This window comes from Suncus etruscus, chromosome 1 (assembly GCF_024139225.1).
Source record: "Suncus etruscus isolate mSunEtr1 chromosome 1, mSunEtr1.pri.cur, whole genome shotgun sequence".
NCBI classification, from domain to species: Eukaryota; Metazoa; Chordata; class Mammalia; order Eulipotyphla; family Soricidae; genus Suncus; species Suncus etruscus.
This window is the reverse complement of record NC_064848.1, coordinates 82,736,096-82,749,732: the sequence shown is the minus strand read 5'-3', so window position 1 is coordinate 82,749,732 and position 13,637 is coordinate 82,736,096. Positions and strand designations below refer to the sequence as shown.

The 13,637-nt window shown below is 36.1% G+C and overlaps 1 protein-coding gene across 1 annotated transcript in view; it reads left to right on the top strand.

Moving 5' to 3' along the window:
* The window catches only part of SVEP1 (sushi, von Willebrand factor type A, EGF and pentraxin domain containing 1), a 249,330-nt gene that overhangs the window by 210,038 nt on the left and 25,655 nt on the right, over positions 1 to 13,637 (top strand). Inside the window, 3 exon segments of the mRNA XM_049784433.1 lie at positions 5,082 to 5,237; positions 8,942 to 9,005; positions 13,184 to 13,357. Coding sequence (XP_049640390.1) covers positions 5,082 to 5,237; positions 8,942 to 9,005; positions 13,184 to 13,357 — 394 coding nt within the window.

Here is a 13,637-nt window from a genome sequence, read left to right as displayed (position 1 = left end):
TTTTTGTCCTAACCTGTGGTCTGTTTGGAGAATGTCCCATGTGCATTAAAGCAGAATTTGTAATCAGCTTTGAGGGGCTGAAAAGGTTTTTGTTTTGTTTTGTTTTGTTTTGTTTGTTTGTTTTGGGTTTTGGGGTCACACCTGGCAGCGCTCAGGGGTTACTCCTGGCTCTACACTCAGAAATGGCTCCTGGCAGGCTTGGGGGACCATATGGGATGCTGGGATAAGAACCACCGTCCTTCCACATAAAAGGCAAACGCCTTACCTCCATGCTATCTCTCCGGCTCCGTGTTGAAAAGTTTTGTATACACACACACACACACACACACACACACACACACACACACACACACACACACACACACATATATATCTATACACTAAATCCTTCTCTCCCATTTCTTCCTTCGAAACCAATATTACCTATCTGAGTTTTATCCAGTTGATTTATCAAGAAGTGACAGAAAATTATTGAAGTCTCCAGTTACTCCAGTGTTGTTGTCAATGTCTTTCTCAAGCTTGTTAGCTGTTTTAAATATTTTACTGTTCTTTCATCAGGTGAATTATATTTAGAAGAGTGAATTCTTCCTGATGTACATATCTTTTGATCATTGATAAATGACATCTTTGTCTTTTAAAAGCTTTTTTAGAATGAGGTCTGTTGTTTAATTTTATAATGATCACCCTAACCTTTTTAAGTGGGTTATTTGCATGCAGGGAGAAGAATGTTGGGTTCAGTTTTCAAATCCATTCTACAGGGGCTGGAGAGATAGCATGGAGGTAGGGCATTTGCCTGTCATGCAGAAGGATGGTGGTTTGAATCCCAGCATCCCATATGGTCCCTCGAGCCTGCCAGGAGTAATTTCTGAGCACAGAGCCAGGCGTAACCCCTGAGCACTGCTGGGTGTGACCCAAAAATCAAAAAAAAAATCTATTCTGTGACTCTTAATTGCTTCATTTCTCTTATTAACATTGAAAGAGATTATTATCATGAAGTTTTGTGCTATCTTTCTGTAAAAGTTGTCTTGAAGTAACCCCTTTAATGCTTCTTTTAAAGATAGTTTTAAGTATATGAAGTTCCTGATCTGCTGTTTATGTATGAAGTGTTTATCTTGCCTTCAAGTTTGAATGAATCTTGCTGGGTAAAGAATTCTTGGTGAAGTTTTCATTTATTGGAGATTTTTCTAAACACTATATCCTACCATTGTCTTCAGGTGCAAAGGGCTTTGTTTAGTAAATCTACTATAAATCTCAAGGACCCTCCTTTGTATGTAGTTTCCTCTTTGATCAGGCTATTTCAGAATTCTATATCTATGGCATCAGTCTAATTGGAATGAATATTTTTATTTGGATCTTTTTTAGCTGGTACCCATTAGGCATCCTGGATGTGGATACATGCACTCTACAGTTCTGAGAACTTCATAGCAATGAAGTCTTTGACTGTTAGTTTATCAGAGTTGCTTTCCTGGCCCTCTAGGACCCTGATTGTTCTTATGCTGTTCCTCTTAATTCATTCCTAAATTCTCTTTTCTGCTGTTCATTTATTTTTAGACTCTTTAGAGCTCACTAATTCTTTCCATAGCAAGCTTTTATGCTGCTGGTGAAGCCTTTCAATGAGTTTTTCATTTTTCCTACTATGTTTTTCAGTTCTGTCATTTCTGTTTGTAGTTTTCTCATTTCTATTCTCATATCCTTTTATGTTTTGTTGACTGCCTGTTCCATTGTTTTTTCAAGTTCATTTAACATCTAAATATTTCCAAGCTGCAGTCTTTTCAGAGAGATTGTTTTAGTGGATTTACTGTTTGGGTCTTCAGCAATCTACTATCACTACCTAGGGTGAGGTTCTGTGCTACTTTACCATGATTCCATTTATACTCTGAAGTTGTGTATTTTCACTTCACCCTCAGCATCCTTCCACCCACTGCAAGGGAGGTCTCTGGGGAAATTCTGTGGAAGGAAGGAGATTATCTAGCAGCATTCACTACTTCAGGCACAAGTTTTGTTTCTGACATTTGTACGAAGCCAAGTTCTACACCTTAACTCTGGTTAGTAGTAGTGGGTTCTTCCTTACTTCTCTCTTCCACTTGTGTGACTTTAAGATAGTCATTAAAATGTGTGAACTTCAATTTCCTTGCTTGAAAAAAGCAAAGTGTATATAATAAGGAATCCTCTGTGTGTTTTGTCTGGAAAACTTGACAGACAGAGAAAGTGCCTGTATCAACATCAGAGGTAGAAAATCTGCCTGGCACATTTTTTCTTGAGCTTCTGTGTGAAGTAACTGAGAAAGAAATTGAAAATTAAAATGGTGTCATTTATATATATAAAATAATTTTCTTTTATTAGATTTGAAGAGATCTTGAAAGTAGAATATGTTGTACAGTACAGAAATAACAACCTCTAGCACATTTTTTTCCTTTTTCTTTTACCATCCAGTACTTCCCCATTCAATTTGGGCTACCACAGTCAGACAGGTAAGAGGCCCTAGGACACTTCTTCCTTGCACCTTGGCAGCAGATAAGCAACTGCCTCAGGTCTGTCAAATAGATACAGTCCAGCACAAATATCTATAGACACTCTGAATCTTTGTGCCTCCAACTTGTCTTTACTTGTAAGACTGTAACTAAAAGAATGAATTTATTTGAATTATGCAAAGTATTCTGGCATCTACTTGCCATATAGTAGGGATGAAGGAACAATTTAATTCTCCGATTGACCTTCTATAAATGATGCATGTCCAATGATTGTTGCCAAACCTAATATCAGAATAATCTCATAATTAACATGATCTCAGAATAAGTATAGTTCCATTTTAGAGTTAGAGCTAGGTTAGCATACTCTGTTGCACTGTAACACTGAGACGTACTCTAAATATAATTCCTTCTAAATCATTTATTTATATTTGATAATATTTATTGCTTCCTCAGTATGTTATAGGCCCCAAACCCTCACACAATCTTATTTAAATCTTTGGGCTTTAAGGAAATACAAACTTTTCCCAACTGTTTAAATGCAAAAATTTTAAAATAAATAAATTAATAATTAAAGTAAATGCATGGATTGAGTAACATGATGTTTATAGTCTAACATTATCTTACTGAAACTGATAAAAATGATTCTATATTTCATACAATAGATAATGATTAGGTCAGTAAAAATAAGTTGAATAATGAATTTAACTGAGTATTCAGTCTCTCCTGAAATTAAGACATGCTACAGAATTATCAAGTTCCTGTTAATCATTTATCTAACATTAAGATGAGGGCCATGGAAAAAGCTCAGCAGGACATAGCACATGTTTGTATGCATGAGATCTGAGTTTGATTCGAAGAACCATAGGATATCCCAGACAGTTCCAGGAACAATCCTTGAGCACTATTAAGTATTGCTCAAAGACCAAAAGCATAATAACAATCAAATAAGATTAAGTTTAAATTAAAAAGCATGGGGGTCAGAGCAGTGGCGCAAGCCGTAAGGCGTCTGACTTACGCATGTGCTAGCCCAGAACTGACTGGAGTTTGATCCCCCAGTGTCCCATGTGGTTCCCCCAAGCCAGGAGTGATTTCTGAGCACATAGCCAGGAGTAATCCCTGAGTATCACTGGGTGTGACCGAAAAAAAAAAAAAGAAAAGCATGAAATAAAAGAAATGAGTTCCAAATTAATCCTGATAAAGCAACTGTCATCATTGGAAAAAGAGATCATGAAGTGTTCTGTAATTCTTGAAAAAAAATTAAAATACTCCAAAGTTAATTTCAGATATGTTAAAAGAAAATAATACTATTTAGCTTTTTGTTAGTTGACTCGTTGGTTTTTACAGCACAGGGGATCAATCCCAGGGACTCACACAAACTTTTAAAATTTACTAGGAATACCCAGTATAATTTATATTTAAAAATATAGTTATCAAAGTGTTATTTATAATGTTGAGGAATTAGATGTACTTTCTATTTCTATTAATAAGTATTAATTATTACATATGTTTACTCTATTTCATATGTAAAGGGTATTTACATATTTCATGGTCCAGCTGAAGTCCTAGAGTAGTTAGCCAACTCATTCTTTATTTTATCAAATAAAAAGAAAAAAAATTGGCAAAACAATAATAATTTCCAAAAAATTCATGTATGTAATCACAGCTCTCAGGGGACTTTATGTGTGCCAGGGATCAGTACTATTGCTCTAAGCCTATATATCATATATTTTTAATATATGTATTGCTCCAAATCAGATTAATATAACAGTCTCAAGTGCTATATCTGAAATGGAAAAAAAAGTGATTTTAAAAATTTAAGTGGAATGCCTAAATGTTGCATTCTTCATCAGTGTTAAAACATGGAATTATGCAAACTATAACAGCATATTATTATAAGTCTTGGAATTAACCACAAGTGTATGGTTTTGTAATTTTATATACAAAATTAAGTTGATATCATAGTGAGATTTACTTTTTGATGTTCTTTTTTAGTGGATTCTATTATGAAGAAAATTATTGTTGTAATGCTTAAAACCAATTCTAAACTTATTTCATGACTATTAAAGCCATCTCAAAAATTAATTAAGTTGGGGCTGGAGCAGTGGCACAAGCTGTAAGGTGTCTGCCTTGTAAACACTAGCCTAGGATGGACCGCAGTTCGATCTCCCAGAGTCCCATATGGTCCCCCAAGCCAGAAGCGATTTCTGAGCGCATGGCCGGAAGCGGCCCCTGAGCATCAATGGGTGTGGCCCCAAAACAAAACAAAAATAAATAATGGGTATTGACAAGGCCATATAATAATTAGTAAAAATCCGATGGGGCCGGGCAGTGGCGCTAAAGGTAAGGTGCCTGCCTTGCCTGCGCTAGCCTTGGACGGATGGCGGTTCAATCCCCCGGTGTCCCATATGGTCCCCAAGCCAGGAGCAACTTCTGAGCACATAGCCAGGAGTAACCCCTGAGCGTTACTGGGTGTGGCCCAAAAAAAAAAAAATCCGACCAAACTTTGTCTTTTGGACTATCATTTTGAGGATTGTTCTATACAGGTCATATTTGAATACTTTTTCTTTATATGTGTTAACTTCTGATTGTAAATTGTGACTTGTTATTTAGCTTGATGGAACATGGGACCCACCATTCTCTGAGAAACCCTGCATTCCAATTTCTTGTGGCACACCTAAAATTCCAGAACATGGGTTTGTTGTTGGCAGTAGAAACAGCTTTCAAAGCAGAATTTCTTATCAATGTGAACCTGGCTATGAATTAGAGGTAAGTAAACATTTGCTTAATTAAAATTGACTTGTTTCTCCAGAACACTTGGAAGCATTTTCACAATATGATTACTAATTCTTTCCACTGATTACAGGTCCTAAAAGAATTTGTACCAAATTATTTTGTATTTTGTTACCTTACATTCTAAAATTTTCCAATAAATGTTTAAGAAACCGTCATCTTTAAAGGCAAAAATGTCTCGCAAAAAAAGTCCGTCCTCCCCCCATGGGGCTGGAACGATGGCACAGTGGTAGGGCATTTGCCTCGCACATGGCTGACCCAGGACAGGCCACAGTTCAATTCCCTGGCATCCCATATGATTCTCCAAGCCAGGAGAGATTTCTGAGCACATAGCCAGGAGTAACCCCTGAGCATCACTGTGTGTAGTCCCCCCTCAATAAAAGTCCCCCCTCCCCAGAAAACAGAAACCATTGAAAAGGAAAAGGAAGTTAGTATACCACTAATGAAATACTGTTTTATTTACTGTTTGGTTTGGGGCCCCACCTGGGAAGGGTCAGGACTTTCTCCAGCTCTGAGCTAAGGATTGTTCCTGGCAGGCTCAGGCAGACTATATAGGGTGCTGGGACTCCAACCCCTATTGCCCGCATGCAAGATTGCCCTAGCTGCTGTTCTATCTCTCTGCCCTTCTTCAAAATACTCTTTAATCAAATGACCATTTAAACCTGTATTTCAGCTGACTTTAATCATGCCCTGCAAGAAACAAGTTTATTTGCCACCGTGGATAATGAGCAGAGGAATTTATGTGCATTGCTTGATGTGCTTGATGATTGCTTGATTGCTTGAACATTGCTGGATGGGGCCCCAAAACAGAAACCATCAGCAGCGCCTTGGTCTCCCCGTTTATTTTAGTAAGAAGATTGAAGTCAGTTTGCTAACAGCATGATCAAACTTGAAATTTAAGAAGGCCCACTTAACAATCCATAAAATTGCTCTCTCCAATTTTTCAAAAAACTTCTTTCTTGCTTTTAATGTTGGCAAGGCTATTTGCTTGTAGGCCTGTAGTAGGATTCCATTAGAGAAAGGTCAGGGGTGGAGGGTGGAGGGTTACTTTTTTTGTTACTGTTTTTTTAATCAATTTATTTAATTTATTTAATTTATTTATTTATTTTTATTTATTTAATGAGTGAAAGAAGTAAAATGCTTGTCTCAAATACAGATAGGCATTGGGAAGGAAGGGGGCATTAGTGGTGGGAATATTGCACTGTTGAAAGGGGGGGTGTTCTGTTTATGACTGAAACCCAACTACAATCATGCTTGTAATCATGGTGCTTAAATAAAGATTGTATATTAAAATATATATATAAAATTTAAAAATCCCTATTTGGAACAAGGCTTATGAAATTAAAAAAAGTGAAAAAAAGCACTGTTATTTACAAATTTATTAATAGCTGAGTTCTAGCCTAATTCCACCACTAGTATCAATTTTCCTCCATCAGCTTTTTCATGTTCCCTCCTGCCCCTACTTCCACGCCTCCCCTCTGCCCATAGCTGCCACCTTGACAAGCAGTTTATAATGCTTGGTGATTGTAGTTTGAATCTTGTGTTTTCAGTGACAGGATTTGGGGGTTTTGCTTGTTTTGTTTTTGTTTTGGGCCACATCCGGCAGTGTTCAGGAGTTACTCCTGGCTCTGAGCTCAGAAATCGCTCCTGGCAGGCTGGGAGACCATATGAGATGCCAGGGATTGAACCGAGTCCATCCCAGGTTGGCCACATGCAAGGTAAATGCCCTACTGATGTGCTTTCACTTGGGCCCGTTAGTTAAAAGTACAAATCCTGTTCTCATCCAAGACTAATTAATTCAATCTTTGTAAATTGGGTCTAGGGCAGCAATATTTTTTAAGTTTACCATGTGTATATCTCTCACGCCTCCAAATACCGGTATTTAAAATATAAAAAGATTGGGCCTTCATAGGTAAGTTAATCTTGAATGATAACTGTTGAAGAATTCAATCCTCATACTCATAAGATATCTTGGCATGTTTCATGTTCATGAGTATCGAAACAAAAAATGACTCATGGGCTGGAGCAATGCAAGTGCTTAGCAAGGGCCAGACGTGAGTGTGATCCGTGGCACTGTATGGCTCCCTAATCGCATCTCTACTGAGTATGACCCTGGCCTTTAATCATATCCAATCACGTGAAACAAGCTAAATACCAGGAGTTACCCCAGATCCAAAGCCTGAGCATTGGTAGATATAGGCCCTATTTAAGAAAAACAAAACCTCACATTCTTAGCTCTCAGCTATTGAAAAACAAGTTACCTTTCAAAAATATTCTTAATAATATATTTATTTTAGCACTTGATTACAAACATGTGTGTAGCTGGCTTTCAGTCATAAATTGTACATCCCCCTTCACCAATGCAACCTTTCTGCCACCAATTCCCCCCATCTCCCTCCTTCACCAACCCTGCCTTTTCTATTTTCTCACTCACTACCATTGTCATGATAGTTGTCAGTGTAGTTATTTCTCTAACTGAACTTATCACTCTTTGTGGTAAGCTTCATTTTGTGGACCTTAAAAATATTTTAAGTGTTTAACAAACATTTTTTTCAGTCTTTTTCTCAGTCTTTGCTGTTGATGATAGCTTATTGTCATTTAAAATTGTCATATAATTACATTAGATAGAGTATTAATTTTGGTGGACTTTCTTTTCTTGGGGGGCGTCTTTCTAGTCAACTCCTAGTGATACTCAATCAACTGATCAGATGGTTTGATGCTTGGGCTGACAATGTAAGGTGCTCAGGACCAGTGTGGTTATAGTAGGGACCATGAGGGCCCATCAAGAGACCCTATGGTGCTACGAATTGAATTCAGAGTCTTACAAGTGATGGATATATGTTCCAGTCCTTTGGGGCTATTTTTTTAGCCCCAGAACATGAATTTTATTGAACTTTGACAAAAGCATGTTAAAATATAGGTTTCAAATATATATATATATATATATATATATATATATATATATATATATATATATATATATATATATATGTTTCAAACTGCTAAGTTTTGTTTGGGATGGGTTTTGTGGGGGGATTATTGGGCTTTGGGGTATTTGTTTTTTGTTTGTTTGTTTGTTTGTTTGGTTGGTTGGTTGGTTGGTTGGTTGGTTTGGTTTGAGGGCTACACCCAGCCATGCTCAGGGCTTACTCTTAGCTCTACATTCAGGATTACTTTTGCACTGCTCAAAGGGAACAATAAGATGCTAAGGATTGAATTCAGATTGGCTACCTGTAAGGCAAGAAGTGCCTTATCTGTTGTACTATTGCTCCATCACACAAACTGCTAAGTTTTAAAAGCATTATAATACTTAGGAAGTAAGCCTAGAGTTACTTCCAAACCATTTTTTCTTTTTTTTTTTTCCTTTTTTTTTTGGTTTTTGGGCCACACCCTGTGACGCTCAGGGGTTACTCCTGGCTATGAGCTCAGAAGTCACTCCTGGCTTGGGGGACCATATGGGACGCCGGGGGATCGAACCGCGGTCCGTCCAAGGCTAGCGCAGGCAAGGCAGGCACCTTACCTCTAGCGCCACCGCCCGGCCCCTCCAAACCATTTTTATTTAATGATTTATTATTCCCATAATGGAAGATGAAAACATATGTAAGATTACAGTGCATCCTCTTATCTTTTTATTAAAGAGTTATATGTTTTATCAATGATCACTCTTCATTGATTCACAGGGGAACAGGGAACGTATCTGTCAGGGGAATGGAAAATGGAGTGGAGAGGAAGCAACTTGCAGAAGTAAGTCAAATGGTACTTAGCAGTCCTAAAATAATGGCAGTTATTTTGTGTAAAAATAAAATTGAAATCATTTGAGAAGTATTTGTTGAAGGGCACCAAACCAATAAAAGAACTCAAAATTTAGTTAAGATTAATGATTAAGATAGAAAAGAACATAATATATTTACCCTACGATAGCAAACATTCTGTGTAAAAGCTAGTTAATTATTGATTCTACTTTCATTTTTGTGAGTTATTTTCCTAAATGCTTATGCATTAGGGTGCTTAGATATTATACTTTTTGATGCCAGTCCTGGTCTATGTTAAAACTTTTTACTTTTCTTTCTTCTTTCCTCTCTTCCTTTTTGCACTCTGTAATGTTTTTTATCTCAAGACCATGGCAATTATGTGGTGCATATCTTTATTGCTGCATGCTCACTGGATATCTTATTTGATACTTTTTTTCGAACTGTTGTGGTGTTTCACCTTCTTTTTTCCCCTTCATCTCTCAAACCGAGGATGAGAGCCTCTAGAAGGACTCTGCCCATTGTCAGCGTAGTTGATTTTTACCCCATTTTTATTACTTTTCTCTTACTCAAACAAAACCACATAACTTGAACTATCTAGTCCTGCCTCCCAATTAGAGGGGGTAGTAATGGAGGTACCAAGACCAAACAGTTATAAGATCACTAAGTAATAAACTAGACACAGAGGGGACCACTCATTCTAGCAGCTCCTGGGGTGAGGGTGGAGGATATGGGAGGCAGGATGGGAATGGAGGTGGAGGGAGGACAATTCGATGATGGGAATTTCCCTGATTGAATGTTAATATGAACGATAGGTAAGCCACTATGATTAAAATAAAAATTATATTAAAAAACTTTTTAAAGTGATGTTGGTATATCTTCAAAATAAATTCATATTTAATTTTTAGTAAAATTTTGCATACATTTATTTTCTAAAAACACTGAGGTTTAATTATTATTGAGCTACTGTATGTATTCTCAGTATATTGCCCCTAAGAGTTCAAATAATTCCTCTGCCCTCAAAAACTACATATTTAGATACAATCTTGTAAATTGGTACTTTTTAAATTATTTTTTCTGTCAGAAGTCCTGGGGAAGTTTCAGTTTTTCTATCTGAAATTCACCTCTCAGGTGATCTTAATTAAATAAACTTGGCCTGCTGCACGGTGAGCAGGATTGTTCATCGTTTTTATTGTTGTTTCGGGACCACAACCAGTTATGCCTGGGGCTGACTCCTCGCTCTGCTCAGGGATCGCTCCTGGTGGGCTCAAGGCATGGTGCCTGCGATCAAACCCAGGTGGGCAAAGAACAAGGCAAGCACCCTACCTGCTGTACTATTGTTCAAGACCCTTAGGACTGTTTATCTTCAAAAAGAGTTGAAGTGAGCTGCCCAATTATTGGAATGAGTTGCTGTTGGGTTTGAATCGCTGGTCATTTTTATTTTATCTGTATCTTATGGAAAGACTAACGAATTTATTTTAAGTCTTACAAAAATTTTAAGTCTTTTGAGGACAGTAAGATGATCAAAACTGGGCTATGAACATTTAGCTGTTTTCAGTTCTCCAAAACTGTCATAAATATTACAAAGAAAAATACTTTCCAAAAGCATGAAGACTAGTCATAAAAATTCATTACAGGCATTTCTGACAATAGCATTTTTTAAAATATCAACTGCTTATGATCAAAAAAGAGGATGAATGTCTAAGCAGAGAAATGGAGTGGGAAATTAAATGAGACACCCACCAATGACTGACATCAGAAACTGTTGAGATTTGCTATCTTTTGTCAGGAGGGTTTATTTGAACTGTGGCAACGTTGGTTTGTGGTTTTTGAAAAGTGTAAGAGTAACAGGATACTCTATGGGACTTTTATTCTTCTCTATGTTTTTTTTAAATTTTCACTTTAAATAGTTAAGTGATAGTTATTTACAAAAAATATAAAACAAAAAATAAGAAAATGAATTTAGAAAAATAAGAAGAAATGATTTTCACCACTTAGGGAACAAACTTTTGGTATTTTATTTTGCCCTTTTATCTGAAGCATATACAAACAAATATTTCTAGAGAAAAAATACTCACATTGAACAACTTGACTTATAAGATGCAAATTATAATGTAATTTTCTAAGTTGTTGAATATACTGATATCTATACCTATCACACTTTCAAGCAGCCTGTGTAACTCAGTAGGATTCCTGAGTCAGGGTTTCTAAATTACTCCTAACTGCATGGTCTCAAGTCTCACTCTTAAATCTCTCTCCTTAAATCAGAATTTGCATTTTAACAAGATTCCTAGAAAATTCCTTTATACATTATAGTTTGAGAAGCATTCATTATACCTGTGGTTTCTTGTCTTAAACACATTGGAAAATCTTGGAGATCTTTAAAAAAATCTTTGCACAGCTCTATTGGGTCATAATTTCTGGGAGCAAAATACCTTATAAATACATTTTTATAGCTCCCTGATTATTGATTCCAAGGTAGAGTTCAAGTCCTTAGTCTTGAAACAAGTAATATTCAACGAGCTTAAAATTATAAAAAAAAAAAAAGCTCAAAGATGTCAGTTAGTATCTAAGTGGATGATTTGCAATCCTGGATGAGCATTAGATTCATTTGGGAAGTACTTAATACCAAAAGTGAAGCCACAACCAAAATTTCAAGTTCATGTTTATTAGTTTGGCCCTAAAGCATAAAAACTTTTGACCCTTGAAGAAAACTTCCCAAGGACTGTAAGAATATAGCCAAAGCTAAGATTCCCTTGTCTAAAACATCTCATCTACCTTTACATTAATACATAATTCACTTTTTAAGATTTGAGAGATGATGGGGGCCAGGGCTGTAGCTCAGTAGTAAAGTATCTTATTGCATAGGTGATGCTCTTGATGTCATACCTGGAAACACCATCGAAGCAAATATTCTCCATAGGTAGATTCCACTTTCCTCACAATACATTCTTGTTAGTTACCTTTCTAATTAGTGCAAAGTCATTCATTTCTTCTAGACACACAAAACTATTCTTCCCCTTTTAGAATCTGTATATCCCTAAAAGCCACACATCCAAAGATCCCCCCAAGTTCCTTACAACAGCTCTGATCTGAGATGATCTCATCACAAAATTGAAGAAAAAAATAATTTGGTCCATGTTCTACTGCTTGGATGAAGAAATAAGATAAAATTATTGGAAGGTAAAATGTAATTGGACAGCATGATAATCAAAGAACCAAGAGCTTAGCTTGGCACACACACACACACACACACACACACACACACACACAAAACTTCTTTTAAAATCAAATTTAAGATATTTTTTATCTTTATAGGACTGAGTGGAGGCTCTTTATAGTAATTTAAATAATCCAGCCTCTTAGCTTTTAAAAGTGCAATAAATCAGAATACATAGTATAGAGTAATCATTTTCCAAAATTTCTATAAACTCAATTTTTATATTTTTCTCTGAAGCAAAATAAGCTCTTTACTGTTTACATGATTATTTTTGAGTTTCTAATATTCTGTGTTTTTCTCCTTTATTCCCCATTCAATCTTGGCAATCAGACAGAAAGCTCCAGGATACTTTTTCTTGTATCTGTTTATATCTATGGTGAAGACCTCGGCAGAAGACAGTAACTGCCCCAAATCTGTCAATTAGATGCTCTTAAAACTAATGTTTAATAGAAATTTGTCCTGTTCTGTGATGCAAACAATGTAAAGCTTTATTTACTATTTATCTGATATTCACATTGAATTAGGCATATTGTATGTATATATATATGTATATATATATTGACTAGATATAGTCAGTTATAGTTGTAAAAAATTGAATTGCTAATGTTGGGAAAGTTCTTGTTCATGGTAGCAACTTAAATTAAGAATTGTTTTAAAAAATGAGAATTATTTTGTTTACCCACATATATATTCATTCATATCCTTACACTTATTAATGGCAAAATATGTTAATATGTATAAAATAAGTAAATACAGTAAAATAACATGAAAATTTTTAACTGGTAACATATGTCCATGTCCAATTTTATTCTTTTTTTAATGTATGCCATGGTGCCTCAAACCTGAGTACGGTATACTATTTTTTATGATACCTGGAATACCTTTAACAATTGCAACAGATGAAAAGAGAAATGGAAGAAAGAGTTAATATGACGCCTTTGTTTGTTTTCTAGAGGCCAGATGTGAAATACCGCATGAGTTCCTGAATGGGAAAGCTGATGTTGAAAACACTACCTCTGGACCTGTCTTGACATATTTCTGCAACAGAGGTTACAGCCTTGAAGGGGTGCCAGAGGCATACTGCACTGAAAATGGAACTTGGAGCCACCCAGTTCCTCTCTGCAAACGTGTGTGTTGACTTTATGAGAGGTTTTAATCAGATAGAGTATCATGGTTCCTTTCCCAAATGTCTGAAACACAGGAAATGCTTTCAATGTGATTGGCCCAGGCAAAGCAATCTATGTATAGGCAAACCAAATACTCTTGTTTAGCTTAAAAATCAGCTAGCATTATCTAAAGCACTCTTCTGAGTATCCAGGTTCCTCAGATAATGACAAGTCCAAAGCACTAAAAGTAAATAGAATTTAATGAAAATATTTTGATATAAAGTACAATGGATTTGACTGC